The following is a 25,455-nucleotide window of genomic DNA, read 5'->3' as shown; positions in this document are numbered from 1 at the left end:
CATTTTTAAACATTATTTTTCATTTCACTTCATCAATTTGGACTATTTTGTGTATGTCCATTACATGAAATCCTAATAAAAATCTATTTACATTACAGGTTGTAATGCAACAAAATAGAGGGGTGAATAGGGGGCCAAGGGGGGTGAATACTTTTGCAAGGCACTAGATCAGGTTAGTTACAACTGGGGTTGGAGTGAAACTCTGCAAGAGGGTAGGTCCCCAGGAACAGGGCTGGAGAGCCCCGTCCTAAACCAACGGCAAAGGGCAAACAAGATCCAAGTCCCTCTACTGACCAGCAGGATCTGCTGCAGCCGGAGGGCCCGTTTGGAGATGCCTGAGGTGGGCACGTTGTAACACTTGGCATTCTCAAACATCAGAGTAAGGTCAGAGTCCATCTGCTCCACACTCTCGTACTCCCCATTCTTCATCTTCTCCCTGAGACAGGGACAAAGAAGTTCATCATTCACTGAATGGATGGGTTTTTACATGCATTCAAAATAGCACCAGGAGCTGGACAAAAACAAGGTCCATAGAGTTTTGCTGCTCGCAAAAAAGGAGAAAAAAGAAAAACGAACAAAAAAAATGCATTGGGAGCAGCAACACTGTGAGCGGACATTCTCTTTTTCATCATTGACTGACGTTAGCTACACGGACACCAACTCTCCATGTACAGTGCCTATAGGACGATGTACTGTAGTAGCCTATTCCTACCTGATCTGCTGCAGGGCGATGGGGTGTTTGATCTGCTGGTAGTAGTCAGGGTATTCTTTCCTGGAGGGCAGCTGGAGGAAGGGTTCAGAAAGGAGCGGTCCCTGGCTGTTCCTGCCTCCCCTCACAGCCTCATACAGCTGGAACACTGGGTTACCCATGTCCATACTGGAGCTCAGGCACTCCGCCTCAGACTCACCCTCGTCATAATGCACAGAGCCTGGAACACATGATACACAGAGAAGTGCACACATTTACAAAATCACACATACTTAACCACACCGTAACAACATAAAGCTATGAAGAGGGCTTGGCCTCAAAGACTCAACAATTCAAATCTGGTTAGTGTGTGCGCCCGTTTGTTGTGTTGACAAACTCACCAGAGAGCAGGGCGTCCTCGTCATTCTCTGAGCCATATTGCAATGCCAGGGTGATGGCAGAGAAACGGTCTCCCTGGGCTGACCTCCGGTTCTTGATGCGGACACTGGTCTTAGTGGGCTCAGCATGGTCTATCTCAGTCTTTCTCTGGATGAAGACCTTCTTGATGATGTTAGCATCCTTGACATCAAATAAGGAAGCATTGAGATTAGTGTGTTTTCTATAACATCTAAGTTGTAGACATGCAGGGAAAGCTTGAGCACAACATGGCTCTACTGAAACTAGACTTTCCGCACAACTACTCACAAGAACATAAGATACCAATAGGGAAATGCTGTATAAAATATATCCTATGCCATACAGGAGGATAAATATACCTTAAAAACCTGAGATCCTGGTTCATTGTATGTTTTTGCATTTTTCACCAGAAGGTCAACATCCTTAGCCATGCCGGTGACACTTTTGTAGTATCCGATCTGACAAAGATTCACAAAATATCATGGTTAGGTTACAGAGTTACATTTTTGTTAATTAGCAGGCGCTCTTATCCAGAGCGACCGACAGTAGTGAAAGTATACATTTTCATACCGGTCCCCCACGGGAATCGAACCCACAACCCTGGTGCTGCAAGCGCCATGCTCTACGAACTGAGCTACACAGGACACATATGATATCATATATGATTACACAAAATACAAACGATATCAAGTTGGCCTATATTCATGTGTTTATGTATTAATACGCTTAACCAATTAGATGTCAATCAATTCTACACAAATTGCAATGCATCAGGTGAATAGGATACCTGTATTCTCTGAGTGATGGCTCTCAGATCAAGGGGCTCCTTGATAACGGCATAGTAGTCTGGGTAGTGCACTTTGGAAGGCAGCTTCTGGAAGAGCTCACTGATGACCCTTCCTGAGGGGTCCGTGTATGACACTACAGCATCTAGCAGCTGCTCCAAAACCTCCTTCAGGCAGCTCGGTGGGGTCTGTAGATCAGAGCATACAGGAACAACCACAAGTTATGATCCCACGTACATCCAGTACTTATGGAACTTGAGTTGCAAGTGTTGCAAGTCTACGGAGCTTGTCAACAATGAGTAAACTTAGCTTGAGGGTAGATGTTGTAGACACAGAAAAGGTGAGAATAAAATATATATGTGGTTGACTTAACATGATGTAGATTGTCCATGATAGATAGACATACAAAGCAGGAAGGAGCTTAAAGATCTCATGATATATAGATATATTTGTCAGATGATCTTTAATCTTTACCTCATCTTCAGTGAAGAGAGCACGATTATCTAGGATGTCTTCACCATCGTCGTCATCTTCATCACCATCCCCTGGCTGAACAAACTCATTCCTGGTGTGGACATAGAGTTCCCACAGCCTGCAGGCCTCTTGGTACTCCACACCATCTGCCTGACAAGTCAGAGATAAAACAGAGTTTCCGTTAGCCATTAATTGCTGGCTGTTGGCCAAAAAAAGAGAAAGTCAGATAAATAAAATTGTTTTTGGCCAAATTGCCCCGGGATAAAAACCCCGACCACTTCAGCTGGAGGCAGTATGCATTAGAGGTCGACCGATTAGGATTTTTCGACGCCGATACCGATTATTGGAGGTCCAAAAAAGCGGATACCGATTAATCGGCTGATTAAAAAAATAAATAAATACTTGTAATAATGACAATTACAACAATACTGAATTAACACTTATTTTAACTTAATATAATACATCAATAAAATCTATTTATCCTCAAGTAGATAATGAAACATGTTCAATTTGGTTTAAATAATGCAAAAAACAAAGTGTTGCAGAAGAACGTAAAAGTGCAATATGTGCTATGTAAGAAAGCTAACGTTTCAGTTCCTTGCTCAGAACATATGAAAGCTGGTGGTTCCTTTTAACATGAGTCTTCAATATTCCCAGGTAAGGAGTTTTAGGTTGTAGTTATTATAGGACTATTTCCCTCTATACCATTTGTATTTCATTAACCTTTGACTTTTGGATATTCTTATAGGCACTTTAGCATTGCCAGTGTAACAGTATAGCTTCCGTCCCTCTCCTCGCTCCTCCCTGGGCTCGAACCAGCAACACAACGACAACAGCCACCACATCGAAGCAGCGTTACTCATGCAGAGCAAGGGAAACAACCACCCCAAGGCTCAGAGAGAGTGAAGTTTGAAACGCTATTAGCGCGCGCTAACTAGCCAGCCATTTCACGTCGGTCACACCAGCCTCATCTCGGGAGTTGATAGGTTTGAAGTCATAAACAGCGCAATGCTTGACCACAACGAAGAGCTGCTGGCAAAACACACAAAAACTGCTGTTCAAATGAATGTTTACGCGCCTGCTTCTGCCTACCACCGCTCAGTCAGATACTTAGATACTTGTATGCTATCTAGTAATATAATCATCCATGTGTAGTTAACTAGTGATTATGATTGATTGTTTTTTATAAGTTTAATGCTAGCTAGCAACTTACCTTGGCTTACTGCATTTGCATAACAGGCAGTCTCCTTGTGGAGTGCAACGAAAGAGAGGCAGGTCGTTATTGTGTTGGACTAGTTAACTGTAAGGTTGCAAGTTGGATCCCCCGAGCCGACAAGGTGAAAATCTGTCTTTCTGCCCCTGAACGAGGCAGTTAACCCACCGTTCCTAGGCAGTCATTGAAAATAAGAATGTGTTCTTAACTGACTTGCCTAGTTAAATAAAGATTAAATAAAGGTGTAAAAAATCAAATTGAACATTTTTTGACAATATATATATTTTTTTAAATAAATAAATAAAATAAATTTAAAAAACGGCAAACCGGGGCCCAAAAATACCAATTTCCGATTGGTATGAAAATTTGAAATCGGCCCTAATTAATCGGTCGACCTCTAGTATGCATTTTGAAAACATTGTTTGAAACCTGAATGTTTTACTTAATTTTATGAGGCATGTCCTGCCTTGCTTGACAATCCAAACAAAGAAATGTGTAGGCAATTAATTTATAAAGACTTGTTTCAAGTTTGGGGAAGCATACAATTTATCCTACCACTTCTTCCGATCTGCGTGCCAGTTATGAGTTTCATATGTGCATTTCTGCGGAACAGCTTCATTTCAATAATAACGTTTTGTTTCTCAAAATCATTATCACGTTAATTCATAAATGTTTTATTTATACTGCTAAAAATATAAAAGTTCAAACTCAACTAATGCGAGAGCACTAGCATCTGCCATATGGACACATTGATACACTGTGCTCATGGTGGCTAAATAGCCTAAATGAGCACATGGAACTCAGGGGTGGCCAATGCATCTGGTGGCCTATAACTTATTGTCAACGAAGTAAAATTAGATAAAGCTGACAAATAAAACATACTAATGGAAATTCCAGTTCTTCCAGTCCCTTTCCTATCTGTCTTGACTGGAGGTATTATTGCTAGTGAAGTGCAACATTGTATCAAATCAATCAACTGGATCCAGCCTGAAGTGGTTTCTAGCTAACTTGCAACATTGTATCTACCCGCCTATTACAGCCCTCAGACAGCTGTTTTTGCAAAAGCAAACTGTATTTTATGACTTTTCCACTGAGGCTTGGTGATTTTTTTCAAATAGCCTAATAGTTCCTCACAATAGACCTATCATTTGCAATGGATGTAAAAAAAAAGTTAATAAAAAAATATAACATTTGACTTACTGTGTGGGATGAAGAAAATAATTACTTGGTTTATTAGTAGTGGATGTGGTAAGTTAAGACAAGCTGAAAACATCCCCAAATAGGCACTTTCTTACATATGTGCGCAGCAGGCCAGGTAGGCTACTTCTGTGCTTGCTCCCTCAACATGAACACGACAGAGAAACCAGACCCATGCTCATTGCTCACATGGAGCACTCCAAACAAAAGACAATGAAAAAAATGGCTAAACTCATAAATTATAGTTATGAAATAAACCTAAACGTGTTTCTCACAAGTGTAGCAGGTTGTGAACTCTGCAAAACACATTTCCACCCCAAGAATGAGAAATGACTATAGGCCTAATTAGTAATACAATGCATTAACAGAAATTAATGTAACCAAATGACGGGCATTAACGGTATATTTTACTACTCGTGACACATGTAATGGGGAATTGATAAAAATAAACAATTCACACAATGAAACAGCAAAAGAATTGTCAGGAGACAGCTGAGTGCATTCTGGAGAGAGATTTCTATTTATTTCACCTTTATTTAACCAGGTAGGCTAGTTGAGGGACAAGATGCGCCTATAGTCTATCTTCGCCACACACCCTCTCATGTCTCAATATTTTAAATCTTCTCACGTAACTTATATGCTTTTCGCTGAGCCCTGCAACTCAATAATCAACTAGGCTTTTTGCCACCTGCGCTGCCTATGAAAGACTTCCTCATATGCCATTTCTCTTCTGTTCTATTGGTTTTCATATCAACTTTCTTTTGTTGTCCTGAAGCCAAAGGCACAATCCTAGTCATATTAGCAACCCGTCCTAGTTATTGCATCTTTAGAGTCACCCTCTTTCTAAGGAGATTTTCATCTCGGTCACATACTGCTGGCATCAGGTGCACTGTTTAGAATTGCATTTAGACAAACATTTGAAAGTGACGTTTTATTGTCTGCTTCATTACAGGAGTTGAATGTTCTGTTAAGATGAATTACCATAATGTAAATGTTATTTCTGTCATTCCGAGCACCCGAGGTAGACGCCCTAATGGGTTACGAACCCAATGCATATGGGTCCGGTATATTTCTCAAAATGGCCAGTAAATGTAAATCTTCCAAGTCATGTTGTCCAGTACCACATTATCCTAACGGAAATCCTGATATAAAAGCATGAATAACCTGCTGTGTCTAAAGGATGTGTTTCAATGTTTGTTATCACAAAGTGTAATACCACAAAGTATAGCACAATCAAGTTTTCAATCGATTTTCAGCTTAGACTTCAATCCACATAGTGTGTGTGTCACCTTATAGTAGGTCTTGGCGTTGTTGAACATGAGCTGGAAATCAGCAGTGAGCTGCTCCACATCTTGGTAGTCCTCTGACTTGAGCTTCTGCTGGATCTTGGTCATGTCTATGGGCTGGGACACCACCTCATAGTAGTCTGGCTGTTTCCTGAGGGAGGAAGAGGCAGAGATAAGACACCTGGGGGGTTTTCCTCTACATTTCGCCCATGGTCATTTGGCACCAAATATCAGAAAATGGGTTGCGAAAAGGAGGGACTAAATTTTTGTTATGACCCTTACCTTCTCTTTGGTACCCTGATAAACAGCTCACAAAGCAGTCTTCCCTGGTCATCCTTGTGGTCCCTGACAGTGTTGTACACCTCATGGCACACAGCAATCTGTTGAACACAAAACATGATATGATAATAATAATAATAATAATAATGTGGGTCGAAGCAGGTTACAGTAGACAATTCCGTGTTTGGGGAAACTTGGATTCACTGCATCACACAGATAAAACATGACAAACCTGACCAAGAGTAAAACAAGGATGTTGATAAAGATAACCACAAGCTTTATCAAAGGGATAGTCAGGGTGGATTCGTAAATTCACTCTGGAGTGTCAGACTGCACTCTCTGCGTTCGTAAATTAAGAGCTTTGTTCGATTGTCCATTCGTAAATTCAGTGCATTTCGCTCATGGAGCGTTCAGAGCGCGCACCGGATGTGCTGGCCGAGGAGCAGGGTTGATCCGAGCATTCTGACCTCACAACAGTAGTCAAGAGCCCAAGCTAACTAACTAACTAAATCTGGCTAGCTTCTTCCAAACACAACTGAGAGAACACCTCACGCTTCACTATTTTACTCGCCCTAGCAGAGCTGGTTAGACTGTTGACATGTTATCTGTGCTGCTAGCAACAATTTGATTTAGTTTTTTTGCAGACGTTTACTGATGTCTGTCAAATTCAATGGGTTTTGCCTTAATTTCTCAGAACAAGAATAGACTGACGAGTTTCAGAATTCTTTGTTTCTGGCCATTTTGAGCCTGTAATCAAACCCACAAATGCTGATGCTCCAGATACTCAACTAATCTAAAGGACAGTTTTATTGCTTCTTTAATCAGCACAACAGTTTTCATCTGTGGAAACATAATTGCAAAAGGGTTTTCTAATGATCAATTAGCCTTTTAAAATGATAAACTTGGATTAGCTAGCACAATGTGCCATTGGAACACAGGAGTGATGTTTGTTGATAATGGTCTCTGCACTCCTATATAGATATTCCATAAAAATCTGCCGTTTCCAGCTACAATAGTCATTTACAACATTAACAATGTCTACACTGTATTTCAGATCAATTTGATGTTATTTTAAAATGGACCAAAAATGAGCTTTTCTTTCAAAAACAAGAACAATTCTAAGTGAAACAAACCTTTGAATGGTTGTGTATATATTTTGTAGTTAATTTTATGTTTTTTTCCCCACATTAATGTGTGTCACATCAGTTTGCAAACAATGCAAAAAATAATAATTTAGTTCATAAATCCACATACAAACATAGTCTCTTTTTTGCTTTCTTGAGTAAGGCATCTCCAAAATACACGCATTTCAGCCCAGCTCACTGCTTTCTGTGGTGGTGGGGCAGCCAGCGGAAAATACAGAGGGCAGGGGTTGATAATGTTCTCAAGTTGCGCCGTAATTGGCTCAGTGTTCTGTCACTCATGGGGACACTACGTCACCGCAAGATTCAAGCCCCTTGGGTGCTGCCATAGATTGACATTAGAAGTGCGCATCAAAGAAGGCTCAAGGTCACTGGTCACAGATGAATATCTACCGTAGCTTGATTGGACTGATCATGTCAACATCATACTTTCAAAATCTTAGCTAGCTTGCTAGACAAGCAGTCATTGTGAATCAAGTCAACAATCTACTGGCAAATCCTTTTCAATCCTTGTCATATGAAGATAAATGATAGATAAAACATATTGGTGCTCATCTGACATGAACATTACACAACAAGTTGGAAATCCCAAATTAGTGGCTAACTGCAAGCGGTGCAAAGCAATCACTAGTCTGCTATTTAGTGGAGTGGGTGTGTAGTCCAAGTCTGGGTTTACGGGTCTCTTTTCCAAGCTGAAACGGACAAACATTCACATATAACACCATGGGCCAGAAAAGGTTGAATAGATTGGCCGTGGTGTCAATCCTGCATGACTTCTGCCATGTTCAAAACAACTGGAGCATCTCAGACTTCAGTGAGTTCAAGACAACTGGGAGCCCTGGAGAAAAAAAAACTAGCTTCAACTGGGAAAATACGTTTTGAACAATCCTAGTTGAGAACTTGGGCCTCTTTCTAGAGCTGCGACCTGAAGATCACTGATGTTTCAACCTTGCCCCCCCCCCCCCCCCCAGAGTCCCCAGTTGTCTTGAAAGTTGTCTTTAAATCGAGAGAATGTCCCACTTTGATGACAAAATTTGCCCACAAGAAGGGCCGCCGCACCCCCTTCTCTTCAAGTGAGCACAGAACAATAAGGTTATTCCATAAATGTATTGTAAGCTGCTGCATAATGATATAATATGCCAGGGAGATATGTATACTGTAGCTAAGAAAGTAATACTATGTGTGTGTTGTGTAGTAAGCTGATAGTAGCTCATGTGCCTCACCCTAATTCATTTAGTCCCTTTCCCTCTCTTAACTTAGCCCACTGTTGTGACTTGGTTGTGCACATGTAGCCTATTGCCTGTTTTAGAGAAATGTAATCACTGAATAGTGTAAGAGCTTTCATGGTCTGCTTATATGCTCCCTTTATGTATCCTACAGTTCTGACTTCGTGTACAGGGAGAATACTGTAAGAACGACGACCCATGTTCTGAATTCTGTCACTGTACATTTCAAAAGGGCTGAAAAATATATATTTATATTGACTACGTCCATCCTAGCTTTCTCAAATAATGTCTTCATCGAAATTACGCATTGCCTCTACGCACCGGTTGTCACCGTTATAGTGCAATTAATGCATTGTTTAGTGGCTTTGCTGAAATGCATAAAAATAATGGGGGGATTTTGCAACACCAAGATCTACATACTAAAATCGTCAATGCATCAGAGCTAGAAGAGTAAGAAATTCAACTCACAGGATCTACCGTAGGGACATTAGAGGGTATTCTCCTCTTTCGCCCGCTTCCAGGAGTGGAGGAGGAGGCATCGTCAAAGTCCCCTCCGCTCACACTACTACTGGATGGAGAGGTGGCCCTTCTCCTTTTCGAACTCATTGGTATAACTGATGGTACCTTCACAACAACACACACAAATACCGTTAGCTTGCTGGCTAAGTAGCCATCCAATAATATTTATAATGTTTATAATATTTATAATGTTTATAATATTATAAACACTGACTAGACCTGTAACGTTACAGAATGAAGTATTTTATTATAATTCGTTTATTTAACTAGGCAAGTCAATTAAGAAAATATTATGATTTACAATGACGGCCTACAAAGAGAGTCCCGCTGGGACCAGGGCTGGGATTAAAAATAAAATGTACTGTACACTAGTAGGACAAAACACACACAAGACAGACACCACAACACTAGCTACATAAAGAGAGACCTAAGATGACAACACAGCATGGCAGCAAAACAACACCACCGTGGCAACATAACACGGTAGCAACACAAACATTGAGAGAGATTAACTCTGAAAAGCATTTAAACACGTCCGTGTTAACTTTATCTGGCTACCGGTAACGTTAGCTAGGTAGCAGTTAGTTATCAAACATGGGAAAATGGGATCTTCGACGTAGAATATTAGCTAGTTTATCTCGCTATCTAGCTAACAATCTGCTGATAAATACAGAGTTAGCAGTAACGTTGTTAGCTAGCTAGATGACTAAGTAAACTTACAAAGGCGAGCGCCTAAAATGTAAACGTTCGCTAAACCGTAAAAACTAGAGCTAGCTTGCTAACAAGCTAGTTGTAATGCTAATTTGATAAACAAATTGAAAGCAAATTGCAATCCCGGTTTACCTGAATTGTATTATGTTTCCCTGAGCAAAAGTGTTTCGTTAAAAAGTCAATTCATTCGAAACGTTAGCTAGTCAAGCTCCTCCCCCGTGGCAGTATATTGTGACCGGATGTGACCCTATAAAGCTGCGATCCATTTGAAAACAGTGGAGGTGGCAGGGACTTGAAAGGGTATCAAACGCATGAAGCCGAGACTATGGGGTGGTGGTTGAAAGAGCGCGCTGGTTTGAAATGGAAAAGCGTCGTGGTAGCTTTTGATAAAGAAGAACATCAATATGAAGCAGCTGCTTTATAAGTGGGATGCACTGTTGAGCGCTACATCCCGAGCGCGTTCGTGCTGATTGTTCGGAGATTGTGACAGCTGGTTAAATGGCGTCCCTTGAAGGGCAGAACACGATGTATGTCAGGACAAGTGCATTATTAGTATATATATATATATATCACACACTTGGGATACGAGGAGGAATGGAGGAGATCTAAGAGCGAGGGAGGAAGAGGGTGAGCTTGAGTATGTTAAAAATGGCGGGGGAAAGTGAAATGGTTTGTTCAAGTTGAATGGTAGAAAGTGTACGCGCAGAGAACTAAAGACATGAGGGCGAAGTATCGGAGGTGGTAGGTGTGGTGAATTTCTCGGAGCCCGAGGCTTGCACCAAGGGTTAGGATAAAGATGAGCCTGTGACAGGAGTGACCTTTGTTTTGAAGAAGTGGACCCTTGCCTTTTGGCTGATCCGTTTGTGGTTTCAGGGTGGATGAAAACAGAGTTGGGTGCTGTGGAATCGGTGAAGTTAACCAGAAGTGGTCTTGTGATAATTGTTTGTGTTTCTGCTGGTCAGAGGGAGAAGGTGATCTGCGTTAAACTAATAGGGACAAGAAATGTGATTTGGACCCTGACCTCTCTTTTGACGAACATATTAAGACTGTTTCAAGGACAGCTTTTTTCCATCTACATAACATTGCAAAAATCAGGAACTTTCTGTCCAAAAAGGATGCAGAAAAATGTATCCATGCCTTTGTTACTTCTAGGTTAGACTACTGCAATGCTCTACTTTCCGGCTTCCTGGATAATGCACTAAATAAACTTCAGTTAGTGCTAAATACAGCTGCTAGAATCCTGACTAGAACCAAAAAATTTGATCATATTACTCCAGTGCTAGCCTCCCTACACTGGCTTCCTGTCAAGGCAAGGGCTGATTTCAAGGTTTTACTGCTAACCTATAAAGCATTACATGGGCTTGCTCCTACCTATCTCTCTGAATTGTTCCTGCCGTATATACCTACACGTACGCTACGGTCACAAGATGCAGGCCTCCTAATTGTCCGTAGAATTTCTAAGCAAACAGCTGGAGGCAGGGCTTTCTCCTATAGAGCTCCATTTTTATGGAATGGTCTGCCTACCCATGTGAGAGACGCAAACTCGGTCTCAACCTTTAAGTCTTTACTGAAGACTCATCTCTTCAGTGGGTCATCTGAGTGTAGTCTGGCCCAGGAATGTGAAGATGAATGGAAAGGCTCTGGAGCAATGAACCACCCTTGCTATCTCTGCCTGGCCGGTTCCCCTCTTTCCAATGGGATTCTCTGCCTCTAACCCTATTACAGGGGCTGACTCACTGGCTTGCTGGTGCTCTTTCATGCCGTCACTTGAGTGGGTTGAGTCACTGATGTGATCTTCCTGTCTGGGTTGGTGCCCCCCCCCCTTGGGTTGTGCTGTGGCGGAGATCTTTGTGGGCTATCCCTGGCCTTGTCTCAGGATGGTAAGTTGGTGGTTGAAGATATCCCTCTAGTGGTGTGGGGGGCTGTGCTTTGGCAAAGTGGGTGGGGTTATATCCTTCCTTTTTGGCCCTGTCCGGGGGTATCATCGGATGGGGCCACAGTGTCTCCTGACCCCCCCCCTCCCTGTCTCAGCCTCCAGTATTTATGCTGCAGTAGTTTGTGTCGGGGGGCTAGAGTCAGTTTGTTATATTTGGAGTACTTCTCCAGTCTTATCCGGAGTCCTGTGTGAATTTAAGTATGTTCTCTCTAATTCTCTCTTTCACTCTTTCTTTCTCTCTCTCGGAGGACCTGAGCCCTAGGACCAAGCCTCAGGACTACCTGGCCTGATGACTCCTTGCTGTCCCTAGTCCACCTGGCTGTGCTGCTGCTCCAGTTTCAACTGGTCTGCCTGTGATTATTATTATTTGACCATGCTGGTCATTTATGAACATTTGAACATCTTGGCCATGATCTGTTATCTCCACCCGGCACAGCCAGAAGAGGACTGGCCACCCCTCATAGCCTGGTTCCTCTCTAGGTTTCTTCCTAGGTTTTGGCCTTTCTAGGGAGTTTTTCCTAGCCACCGTGCTTCTACACCTGCATTGCTTGCTGGCTTTCTGTACAGCACTTTGAGATATCAGCTGATGTACGAAGGGCTATATAAATAAATTAGATTTGATTGTTTTGCTCTCAAGAAAAGGGTTCCATTGAAACGAGTGATTACTAGGGTAGCAGTTAATGTAAAAATTGACCAACTGAAGGGGAATATTCCTGGGGTTTGTGATGCTTGTTGTTTGGTGCGACACAGACAGGGTGGCATGAGTGGTGAAACAGAAGAGTCATTGTCTGTTTTTTCGAGTTTTGATGTTGACTCTTTGCTTGACAAAGTGATGTCAGAGTAAATATGTTTCCTCTGAGCTTTTGTGCTGAATACATTATGTTGTTATAGGTGTCAAGCTTATGGGCATGTGGCAACAGTGTGTAGGGGGGATATTCCAAGGTGTGCAGAAGGGCATGAGACAAAGGAATGTGTAGCATTGGTGGAAGTCGTGGTATGTTAATTGTAGAGGTCCCCTTAAGGCTGGGGATCAGAAATGTTCCATGCAAGAGAAGCAGGTTGAGGTTCCAGGGTTGGAGTAGTGCAAAGGTTGTCATATGCTGAGGCAGTGAAGAAAGTAGAGGAAGATGGGTCAAGTGGGAGGGGTCCTGAGAGGAGTGTTGTGAGTAGGAGATCTGTACCAGTAGAAGGGGATAGGCCAACAAGTGATATGTTTCAGTAAAATTAGATTTTTAACGTGTATAGCAATGGTTGTCAACTGTACTGCAGGGATGGAACATAAGTTTGTGTAGGTTGTGGTGGCAGCTGCAGAGGGGTATTTGGGTGTGTGAGATTTGACATCAAAAGAGATACAGGGTGTGTTAAGTGGTGGTCTCATCCTTTCATGTTGTTGGCATGAGGTAGGACTAAATAGATTGAAATAGTGGTGTAGGGTGGTGTTAGTTTTTATTATTTGATTTATTATTACATTTTTTGTGAGTGTTGTGTTAGATGGTAGGATATTTGTTTATTTATTTCAAGCAAAGTATAAGGGAGTTGTACTCCAGTCTAGTAGGTGGCGGTAATGCAACATTTATTGGATGCCAACCGCCGTTACACCTCATCGAAGAAGAAGGCGACGTTGGACTTACAAATCAAATGTGTAAAAATATCCCTGTTGTGGTGGTTTAAGTGTTTCTATCTTACGGTGAATGGGAAACATGGTGGAAGTGGATGATGAGTTCGAATCAAGCAGCATGTCAAGAAAGGTTGAAGACGAATGTTCACAATGGACAGTAGTATCGAAAACTGGAGAAAGTCAATTGTCTAACATTGTAGAAAAAGAAGAAAGTCTGTCTGTCCTGTTTTTTGATAAATAACTAATAGCTACACATGTAAAGTGTTGTTCCCATGTTTCATGAGATGAAATGTGCAGTTTTGTCACACAACACAATGCCACAGTTGTCTCAAGTTGAGGGTGCATGCAATTGGCATTCTGACTAGAGTATTGTCCACCATAGCTGTTGCTAATTGAATGCTAATTTCTCTACCATAAGCTGCCTCCAGCATCGGCCTCACAACCACAGACCACGTGTAACCACGCCAGCCCAGGACCTCCACATCCGGTTTCTTCACCTGCGGGATCGGCTGAGACCAGCCACCCAGACAGCTGATGAAACTGGGTTTGCACAACAGAAAAATGTCTGCACAAACTGTCAAAAATCGTCTCAGGGAAGCTCATCTGCATGCTCGTTGTCCTCACCAGGGTCTTGACCTGACTGCAGTTCGGCGTTGTAACTGACTTCAGTGGGCAAATGCTCACCTTCAATGGACACTGGCACACTGGAGAAGTGTGCTCTTCACAGATGAATCCCAACTGTACTAGGCAGATGGCGTGTATGACATTGTGTGGGCGAGTGGTTTGCTGATGTCAACGTTGTGAACCGAGTGCCCCGTGGTGGTAGGGTTATCGTATGGGTAGGCATAAGCTATGGACAATGAACACAATTGCATTTTATCTATGGAATTTGTATTGCACAGAGATACTGTGGATGAGTTCCTGAGGCCCATTGTTGTGCCATTCATCCACTGCCATCACCTTATGTTTCAGTATGATAATGCACCATGTCTCACCTCTCAAGGATCTGTACACAATTCCTGATAGCTGAAAATGTCCCAGTTCCTCCTTGGCCTGCATACACATCGGAAATGTCACCCATTGAGCAAGTTTGGGATGCTCTGTTGCATCTGTTGGTCAGATACTGACTGGATATCTGTATTCCCAGTCATGTGGAATCCATAGATTAGGGCAGTGTTTCCCAAGCCTGGTCCTCAAGTACCCCCAACAGAACACATTTGTGTTGTAGCCCTTGACCAACATGCCTCATTCAACTCATTGAGGGCTTGATGATGAGTTGACAAGTTGAATCAGGTGTGCGTGTCCAGGGTTACAATAAAACTGTACTGTTGGGGGTATTCGAGGACCAGGGTTGGGAAACACTGGATTAGGGACTAAATAATTTAAATTGATTGATTTCCTTATATGAACTGTAACTCGGTAAAATCTGTTGCTGCAAGATTATTTTCCTGGTGTAGCAAACTGGCTCAAATGACATATGTAGGGTTCTCAGAATCAAAATGAATTTGTTTTAACATTCTGAAATTAAATCTCATGCAGTTATAATTGGAATGAAATTGTGTGGATTCTGGAATTGCACCCTCAATAATAATTTATAATAACAGCGTCATGGTGTGTGTTAAGCTATTATCATTAAGATTTAGGCTACAATCCTTTCCAGTAGGGTTGCAAAGAGAGGGCACATTACTGGAAACATTCTATGTTTACCAGGAAACTACTAGAATTTTGGTAGCATTCAAGTTCTTTGGGGAATTTAATAAGATGATATCTTTTTGGGTACTTCCGATTGTCACATGGGTCTGTAAATACTATGGCCTTATTACATGTAAGATAAGACTATTTTAAAAAATAAAATAAAATAAGAATGACAAATCTGTAAAAACATTCTCTTAAAAATAAACAATCAACTTAGTGAATGCCATTTGTTTTTAATATGAGGGTTTCATAATTAAATATCCTTTATGTATACAGTGGGGAGAACAAGTATTTGATACACTGCCGGTTTTCCTACTTACAAAGCATGTAGAGGTCTGTAATTTTTTATCATAGGTCCACTTCAACTGTGAGATACGGAATCTAAAACAAAAATCCAGAAAATCACATATTATGATTTTTAAGTAATTCATTTGCAGTTTATTGCATGACATAAGTATTTGATCACCTACCAACCAGTAAGAATTCCGGCTCTCACAGACCTGTTAGTTTTTCTTTAAGAAGCCCTCCTGTTCTCCACTCATTACCTGTATTAACTGCACCTGTTTGAACTTGTTACCTGTATAAAAGACACCTGTCCACACACTCAATCAAACAGACGCCAACCTCTCCACAATGGCCAAGACCAGAGAGGGTGTAAGGGCATCAGGGATACAATTGTAGACCTGCACAAGGCTGGGATGGGCTACAGGACAAGATGACGGTCAATCGCCCTCGGTCTGGGGCTCCATGCAAGATCTCACCTCGTGGGGCATCAATGATCATGAGGAAGGTGAGGGATCAGCCCAGAACTACACGGCAGGACCTGGTCAATGACCTGAAGAGAGCTGTGACCACAGCGTCAAATAAAACCATTAGTAACACACTATGCCGTCATGGATTAAAATCCTGCAGCGCACGCAAGATCTCCCTGCTCAAGCCAGCGCATGTCCAGGCCCGTCTGAAGTTTGCCAATGACCATCTGGATGATCCAGAGGAGGAATGGGAGAAGGTCATGTGGTCTGATGAAACAAAAATTTAGCTTTTTGGTCTAAACTACACTCGCCGTGTTTGGAGGAAGAAGGATGAGTTCAACCCCAAGAACACCATCCCAACCGTGAAGCATGGAAGTGGAAACATCATTCTTTGGGGATGCTTTTCTGCAAAGGGGACAGGATGACTGCACCGTATTGAGGGGAGGATGGATGGGGCCATGTATCGCGAGATCTTGGCCAACAACCTCCATCCCTCAGTAAGAGCATTGAAGATGGGTCGTGGCTGGGTTTTCCAGCATGACAACAACCCGAAACACACAGCCAGGGCAACTAAGGAGTGGCTCCGTAAGAAGCATCTCAAGGTCCTGGAGTGGCCTAGCCAGTCTCCAGACCTGAACCCAATAGAATATCTTTGGAGGGAGCTGAAAGTCAGTATTTCCCAGCGACAGGCCCGAAACCTGAGGGATCTGGAGAAGGTCTGTATGGAGGAGTGGGCCAAAATCCCTGCTGCAGTGTGTGCAAACCTGGTCAAGAACTACAGGAAACGTATGATCTCTGTAATTGCAAACAAAGGTTTCTGTACCAAATATTAAGTTCTGCTTTTCTGATGTATCAAATACTTTGCAATAAAATGCAAATTAATTACTTACAAATCATACAATGTGATTTTTCTGGATTGTTTTTAGATTCCGTCTCTCACAGTTGAAGTGTACCTATGATAAAAAATTCCAGACCTCTACATGCTTTGTAAGTAGGAAACACTGACGATTTTGCAGGTTATCAAATAGTTGTTCTCCCCACTGTATAATGAGGGTTTCATCATGAAATATCCTTTATTAATCTTTTTTACACATTTTCTTTTCACTATGTCAATATGTCTTTTGTAAATGTTTTGGTGGCAATTGTGAAAAAAATGTCATTGCTGTTGATTAGATGAGCTTTTTTCATTAGTTAGGATATTTTTTTTTGAACCATATGGTATATCTACTAGAAACTCATGGACATGGATATAAAAAAAGTAACACTAGCCTATATATCAGGCCTGCTATATATTAATAATAAAATGTTATTCAAGTGTAAATTACCGAAGTTACCATAGATACCTGTTAATTATGAAATGACAAGATTCCGCTACCTTTGGTAAATTACTGGTAGCTTTAAAACCTGCATGCCAGACTCTTGATGCCAGGCTATATTGATTCAACCTTTGTGAGGTGTTTGTGTCTGTGGGACCCATTTTCAATGTTTACTGAAAGAAAAATGATACAATTAATATTTTTTTCAACCTGGGACTCATTGGCCTTGGCTCATTTTCTGTGAAGAACATATAAAAGAACACATACACATTTATATTTCATATGTGGTGTTTGGGTACACTGGACCTGGGGGTAATAAAAGTGTGGAAAAGTGTGTGTGTAGATGAAAACAAGTAAAAATGGGAAAAAAAGTTTGCTGTGTGCCTTCACTCTGTCTTCCTCATCCCTGGGCCTGCTGTTTCAACATAGGCAGGGATACAGACAGGTTTTTTGTGCTTGTCTCCTGCTTTTATCACACTCTTTACCCTTTGTAGAGTGTGAAACTACACAATGTATTGCGGGAACCTGCACAGTGTTATTACAATGCATTATTTCAATACAATGTAAAAAAAATTCTGTATTTTCTCACACTCTACCCCAGCCAGGTGCAAAGTGGGGGAGGGACACAACAAATAAATAGCTTTGCATGTGTGGCTTCTTACCACAATCAGTATGGTCAAAATAATCTCTGCTCAGAGGGCCTTAGAAATAATTTTTGTAGAGAGAGAAGCTGGTGTGGTAGGAGCATCTTCCACTTTGGAAGATGAAGAATATTCAGAATATGAGGATCATGTCTCCGTCAATTCTGAGTCCGGCAGTGAGTTGGAAGAAGAGGATGAGATTGACCCTCAGCCAGACCAAGGACCAGCCAGTCAGCAGCCAGCCCCAGGAACAGCCCGTCAGCAACCAGCTTATCAGCAGCCTGAAGGAGGAGAAATATTAATGTCAAAATATTGTGAAATTGAATGGTCTTATTGCCCACAGAATGAGCCACCCCGCATGGCTGTCAATGTGATGAGAATGATACCAGGGCCGACGCTGATGGCGGTTACTCATGTACAGGACATAAAGTCTTCTTTTGAACTGTTCATCCCAGACACCATCCAGAAAATCATTCTGGACTGCACTCATTTGGAGGGAAGGCGTGTTTTTGGAAGGAGATGGACCAAACTCATTTACATGCATACTTTGGGGTTTGTATTCTTGCTGGTGTTTTCAGATCCAATGGGGAATCCACAGAATCCCCCTGGGATGCAGAAACTGTCAGATAACTTTTTCTGTGCAACAATGTCTTTGGAAAACTTCCACATTGTTTCCAGGATTATCCTCTTCAATAACCGAGACACCAGACCAGCTCGGCAGCAGAGAGACAAGCTAGCTGCAATCAGGTCAGTGGGTGGACCAGCTTCCCCTGTTTTACAACCCTGGGCCCAACATTACTGTTGATGAGCAGCTTATGCCATTTAGGGGCTCTGCCCCTTCAGGCAGTACATAGCATCTAAACCTGCAAAATATGGAATCAAGATATGGGCTGCCTGTGATGCTGCTTCATCATATGTGTGGAACTTGCAAGTGGATACAGGGAAGCCAGATAGGAGCCCCAGAGAAGAACCAAGGGATGCGGTTTGTCCTGGACGTGACAGAGGGACTACGTGGCCACAACATCACATGCAATAACTTTTTTACTTTGCAGAAGCTGGGACAGAAGCTCCTCAACAGGAAGCTGACGATGGTAGGAACAGTACAAAAAAAACAAGCCAGAGCTCCAACCTCAGCTGTTGAATACACGGAACAGGCCTATCAATTCCTCTAAGTTTATGTTCATGGCCGACACGTCCCTAGTGTCCTATGTGCCAAAGAAAGGAAAAATGTGGTACTCATGAGTACGCTGCATAGGGATGGGGAAATTTGTGGCCAGGAACATCACAAAACAGAAATCATAATGGATGTCACAAAAGGAGGGGTGGACAATTTAGACACGCTGGTGACTGGCTACAGCTGCAAAAGAAGAACCGTACGCTGGCCACTTGTGATATTCTTCAACATCTTGGACATCTCGCACTGCAACGCGTTTGTCATCTGGATGGTGTGGAACCCAGATTGGAACAGAAGGAAGCTCCAGAGGAGACGGCTCTTTCTCGAGGATCTGGGCAAGGCATTGGTAGGACCTAAAATCCAGAGGAGGAAACATATCCCAAGGACACCAGCTTCTGCAGTCATTGTGAGGAGGATTCAGGAGGAGGATGCTGGTGCCCCATTCGCCCATCCATCCGACCCACAGAACCAACAACTCTGGAAGTGTGAGTGATGTTGTTGCATGTGTGTGTGTCTGACTCTCCTACCTTGGCCTGCTGTAACTATATATGTGAGTGGGATGTTAGTAACATTCCTGAACTAAGTGTTTTCATCATTCTAGATTGCAGCCTGTAGCAACAAGAAGAAGCACTGCAATGTGTGTGAGCCCAAGAAGGACAGGAAGACAGTGCACATGCATAAAGTCTTAAGAAATACATTTGCAACACACACAGTAAATCTCTGTCCCTCATGTGGTGTGTAGACCCACATTAATTTGTGTTCAATGGGGCTCATTTATCGTTTCCATAAAATACTGTATGTAAAATGTGTCCTTCCAATTTGTTCAGTTCAAAGCAATAAACATCAATAGTGATGAAAACCTTGTTTCATTTACATTTGTTCAATATAAACATGATTTATTCCACCCATGTCTTAATTATTATTTATATTTAAAAAAACGAATAAGTGATTTTATTGATAAATGCGATCTGGAAAATATTAACCATGTATGCTATCTATATTGCTTGTAATTGATATAAGTCAACATATAAGTATTTTTACGTAAATTGTTATGGCTGTATTGTTTTACAAACCCAATAATGCTGTGGGTCACACAGACCCGCGAACATTGGGTGGATAACAAAAACATGAACACCACACAATGGTTAAGTAAGTCCAGTAGCTACTTTTTTAGCTGTGGTTGATTTCGGGCTGTTTGATTTCCTGAGCTGTGAAGCCAATACCCTTCTTTGACGTCAGGCGCGAGACCAGCAGCCTCAACTGATATAGCGCTGCGCATAGAGCCAAACAGCCCATTGAGAGGGAGAAGGGATTCTAGAGCTTTGCGCATTCAGGTAAGATTTGCATTGAATTTGGACGCAAAATAAAACATAGGCTAATGACATTTTACACATAGCGTTTTTTTGTGTGTGTCCTCGGGTAGGCTAATAATGTCGCAGTAGACTATTCTATAGCCTGTCTATCCAACTGGCGCATGTTCGATTTTGCAATGTCTTCTACGTACTACCTTAGCCTACAATGCATATCCATCTATGACTATAGCCGTTTTATACTCTCGCTGGACTATAGCCTACCCTTGAACATTCAAAATGTTTATGTACACCCATACACCTTGTATTTTGATTCCAACCATCGCCTATTGATGTGCGCTATACTTGTAGGCTACCTGTGTTTGACAGATTAGTCTATATGATAATATTTTACATTTCTTAACCCGTCTGCTATTGTAGGCCTACCGTTGTCATTGATAGCCTAATCGTGCCTATGAAAACCTGCCAATTTCTCAAATAATTGACAGTGAAGTAAGTACTTGGCTGCGTTTACACAGGCAGTCAAATTCTGATCTTTGTTTCACTAATTTACATCAGATCTTTCATATCAGGTATTTTTCAGAGCTTTTTTACATGCGATCTTTTCACATCCGATATTCTTCAGAGCTGATCAGGTTGGTCAAAAGACTAATTAGTGAAAAAAAGGGCAGAATTTGTCAGCCTGTGTAAATGCAGCCCTATTCTATTATTTTCTATATCAGATCTATTTCTTCTTATATTTCAAGTATTGTACTGTTGGAAACCGAATAAAGCTAGAAGAACTGAGGCTATGGAACAAGATATCGCATATTTCCTGTGTTATTGGTGACATTCTGCTGTAATCCTGTGGCTTTCCATACTCTTTGAGAGATGCAATACTATAGTACTATTCATGCATAAAGCAATAATGTCCAGGACTGCCACACGTTTCCATGTGACTACTGCACTGTGCTACACGCTAGGACTTTGCCAATAGGGTAATGGTCATCATCAGTTCTCGATAGGTTGGCATGAAAGACAGTTGTAGAGAGGTTGCAGGTGTACAACAGATGTTAGGGTCCAGAGAAATCTCCCTAAACCAGTATGTTTGACCTTTGCCTTATTCAACTTCTTTTCGCCTCATTACAACCTACAGTCAAAGTATGTGAAATTACTAAAAATTGTACTGCTAAATCTCCTAGTTGTACACTTCACAAAATGAAACATCCATCCTAATTATGGTGGATGGGACTACTTGAGCCTACTGCCTGCCAATGTCTCCTGCACTTAAAAAATATATATATATTTCATCCATCAGATTTCAGTGTTGACTCTCGGATGTTGAACAATATTATCTGAAGATAAATAAAATTGTTGAAATTGTTGCATGTTGTGTTTTATATTTTTGTTCAGTGCATATACAGTGCATTCAAAATATTCAGACCCCCTGACTGTTACAGTCTTATTCTAAAATGTATGAATGTTTTTTTCCCTCATCAATCGACACACAGTACCCCATGTCATTATGGGGTATTGTGTGTCGATTGAAAATTAAAAATAAAATACATATCTAATTTACATAAGTATTCAGACTCTTTATCAGTACTTTGTTGAAGCACCTTTGGCAGCGATTACAGCCTCAAGTGTTCTTGGGTATGACACTACAAGTGTGACACACCTGTATTTGGGGAGTTTCTCCCATTCTTCTCTGCAGATCCTCTCAAGCTCTGTCAGGTTGGAAGGTGAGCTTCACTGCACAGCTATTTTCAGGTTTCTCCAGAGATGAGATCGGGTTCAAGTGTGGGCTCTGGCTGGGCCACTCAAGGGCGTTCAGAGACTTGACCCAAAGCCACTACTGCTTTGTCTTGGCTGTGTGCTTAGGATCGTTTGCCCCAGTCGGAGGTCCTTGACGCTCTGGAGCAGGTTTTCATCAAGGATCTCTATATTTTTCTCCATTCATCTTTCCCTCTATCCTGACTAGTCTCCCAGTCCCTGCTGCTGAAAACCATCCCCACAGCATGATGCTGCCACCACCATGCTTCACCGTAGGGATGGTGCCAGGTTTCCTACAGATGTGACGCTTGGCATTCAGGTTTCATCAGACCAGAGAATCTTGTTTCTCATGGTCTGAGTCCTTCCGGTGCTATCTAGCAAACTCCAAGCTGGCTGTCATGTGCCTTTTACTGAGGAGTGGCTTCCGTCTAGCCACTTTACCATAAAGGCCTGATTGGTGGAGTGCTGCAGAGATGGTTGTCCTTCTGGAAGTTTCCCCCATTTCCACAGAGGAGCTCTGTCAGAGTGACCATCAGGTTCTTGGTCACCTCCCTGACCAAGGCCCTTCTCCCCTGATTGCTCATTTTGGCCAGCTCTCGGAAGAGTCTTGGTGGTTCCAAACTTCTTCCATTGAAAAATGATGGAGGCCGCTATGTTGGGGACCTTCATTGCTGCAGAAATGTTTGCTACCCTTCCCAAGATCTGTGCCTCGACACAATCCTGTCATGGAGCTCTGCGGCTAATTCCTTCAACCTCATGGCTTGGTTTTTGCTCTGACATGCACTGTCAACTGTGGGACCTTATATAGACAGCTGTGCGCCTTTCCAAATCATGTCCAATCAATTGAACTTACCACAGGTGGACTCCAATCAAGTTGTAGAAACATCTCAATGATGATCAATGTAAACAGGATGCACCTGAGCTCAATTTCGAGTCTCATAGCAAAGGTTCTGAATACTTATATAAATAAGGTATTTCTGTTTTTAATTCCTGGTATATTTGCTAAAATGTCTAAAAACCTGTTTTCACATTGTCATTATGGGGTATTGTACGTAGATTGAGGAGGACCATTTTTAAAAATTTAAATCAATTTTAGAATAAGGCTGTAACGTAACAAAATGTGGAAAAGGGGAAGGGGTGTGAATAATTTCCGAATGCACACACACACTATATATATATATATTATTATTATTATATATATATATATAATTATTATTATTATTTCTACCGGTCAAAAGTTTTAGAACACCTACTCATACAAGGGTTTTTCTTTAGTTGTACTATTTTCTACATTGTAGTGAAGACATCAACAACTATGAAATAACACATATGGAATCATGTAGTAACCAAAAAAGTGTTAAACAAATATACACACACACTACATGACAAAGTATGTGAACGCTTGCTCATCGAACATCTCATTCCAAAATCATGGACAATATTATGGAGTTGGTCCCACTGCTATAATAGGTTCCACTCTTCTGGGAAGGCTTTCCACCAGATGTTGGAACATTGCTGCAGGAACTTGCTTCCATTAGTGCATTAGTGAGTTTGTGCCCTGATGTTTAGGCCTGGCTCGTATTCGGTATTCCATTTCATCCCAAAGGTGTTCGATGGGGTTAAGGTCAGGGCTCTGTGCAGGCCAGTCAAGATCTTCCACACCTATCTTGACAAACCATTTCTGTTTGGACCTCGCTTTGTGCATGGGGGCATTGTCATGTTGAAACAGGTAAGGTCCTTCTCCAAACTGTTGCCACAAAGTTGGGACCATAGAATTTTCTAGAATGCCATTGTATGCTGTAGCGTTAATATTTCCATTCACTGGAACTAAGGGGCCTCGTCTAAACCATGAAAAACACCCTCAGACATTATTCCTCCTCCACCTAACTGTACAGTTTGGACTATGCGTTGTGTCAGGTAGCGTTCTTCTGGCATCCGCCAAACCCAGATTCATCCATCGGACTGCCAGATGGTGAAGCATGATTCATCACTCCACAGAACACGTTTCCACTGCTCCAGAGTCCAATGGTGGCGAGCTTTACACCACTTCAGCCGACACTTGGCAATGCGCATGGTGATCTTAAGCTTGTGTGCGTGCGGCTGCTTGGCCATGGAAACCCATTTCTTGAAGCTCCCGACAAACAGTTCTATTGCTGACGTTGCTCCCAGAGGCAGCTTGGAACTCTATATTTTTGCAACCTAGGAGATACGATTTTAACTATCTATTTATGAAATGGGTAGGACCGCGGGCTGCCAGTTGCCCATCCGTGATATATATATATATATTGAACAAAAATGTAAAAATATGTTCCATGTTCCAAGGAAAAGCGTATTTCTCAAAAATGTTGTGCACAAATTTGTTTACATCCCTGTTAGTTATAATTTCTCCTTTGCCACAATAATCCATCCACCTGGCAGGTGTGGCATATCAAGAAGCTGATTAAACAGCATGATCGCTACACAGGTGCACCTTGTGCTGGGGACAATAAAAGGCTACTAAAATGTGCAGTTTTGTCACACAATGTCTGAAGTTTTGAGGGAAGATGCAATTTGCATGCAGACTGCAGGAATGTCCACCAGAGTGGTTGCCAGGGAATTGAATGTTAATTTCTCCACCATAAGCCGCCTCCAACGTCATTTTAGAAAATTTGGCAGTACGTCCAACCGGTCTCACAACCGCAAATCACTTGTAAGCACGCCAGCCCACGACCTCCAGACCAGTCACCCGAAAAGCTGATGAAACTGAGGAGTATTTATGTCTGTAATAAAGCCCTCTGATTGGCTGGGCTGCGCCCCTGCCCAGTCATGTGAAATCCATAGATTAGGGCCTAATGAATTTATTTATATTGATTGATTTTCCTTATGAACTGTAACTCTGTAAAATCTTTGAAAATGTTGCTGGGCCAGTAACCAAAAGGTTGTTAGATTGAATCCCCTTAGCTTACAAGTTAAAAATATGTCGTTCTGCCCCTGAACAAAGCAGTTAACCAACTGTTTCTAGGCAGTCATCGTAAATAAGATTTGTTCTAAACTGACTTGTCTAGTTAAATAAATAAAAATAATCTTGCATTTATATTTTTGTTCCGTATAATATACTGTATACAGAAACTATAACCACATTTCTCACTCTCTTTCCTTCTCTTAGCCTTGTGGTAAATACACAATCTCAAGTGGTGATCACTCTTTACTCTGGTAATTTATCGATTGAAGTGTCCTTTGAGTCGTAATGAATTACATACTAAAGGGAGATGGCATTGGAAAGTGCTTTAAATCTCCAATATTGATCCATACATCTGGTTTAGCACCATGTCTGCTTCTCAAATG

General features: G+C 41.8%; 2 protein-coding genes across 5 annotated transcripts in view; one reads left to right on the top strand and one right to left on the bottom strand.

The window, feature by feature from the left end:
- The window catches only part of pbrm1l (polybromo 1, like), a 38,473-nt gene extending 28,298 nt beyond the window's left edge, over positions 1–10,175 (bottom strand). For all 4 annotated transcript variants that reach the window (XM_064965856.1, XM_064965858.1, XM_064965857.1 and 1 more), the window contains exons 1-10: positions 10,070–10,175; positions 9,176–9,331; positions 6,343–6,440; positions 6,064–6,211; positions 2,365–2,514; positions 1,893–2,078; positions 1,465–1,563; positions 1,090–1,267; positions 713–929; positions 295–436 (exon numbers count right to left, since the gene is read on the bottom strand). In XM_064965856.1, coding sequence (XP_064821928.1) covers positions 295–436; positions 713–929; positions 1,090–1,267; positions 1,465–1,563; positions 1,893–2,078; positions 2,365–2,514; positions 6,064–6,211; positions 6,343–6,440; positions 9,176–9,313 — 1,356 coding nt within the window. In that variant the 5' untranslated portion in view covers positions 9,314–9,331; positions 10,070–10,175. The remainder of the gene's footprint in view (positions 1–294; positions 437–712; positions 930–1,089; positions 1,268–1,464; positions 1,564–1,892; positions 2,079–2,364; positions 2,515–6,063; positions 6,212–6,342; positions 6,441–9,175; positions 9,332–10,069) is intronic.
- A 10,139-nt stretch (positions 10,176–20,314) lies between these two features.
- camk1a (calcium/calmodulin-dependent protein kinase Ia) overlaps positions 20,315–25,455 on the top strand; it is a 62,200-nt gene continuing 57,059 nt past the window's right edge. Inside the window, exon 1 of the mRNA XM_064965855.1 lies at positions 20,315–20,403. The gene's annotated coding sequence lies outside the window, so the exon portion shown is untranslated. The remainder of the gene's footprint in view (positions 20,404–25,455) is intronic.

The sequence above is a fragment of the Oncorhynchus masou genome, chromosome 5 (genome assembly GCF_036934945.1).
Source record: "Oncorhynchus masou masou isolate Uvic2021 chromosome 5, UVic_Omas_1.1, whole genome shotgun sequence".
Taxonomy (NCBI): Eukaryota; Metazoa; Chordata; class Actinopteri; order Salmoniformes; family Salmonidae; genus Oncorhynchus; species Oncorhynchus masou.
Note: the sequence above shows the minus strand (reverse complement) of the source record. Positions and strands in the feature narration are given on the sequence as shown.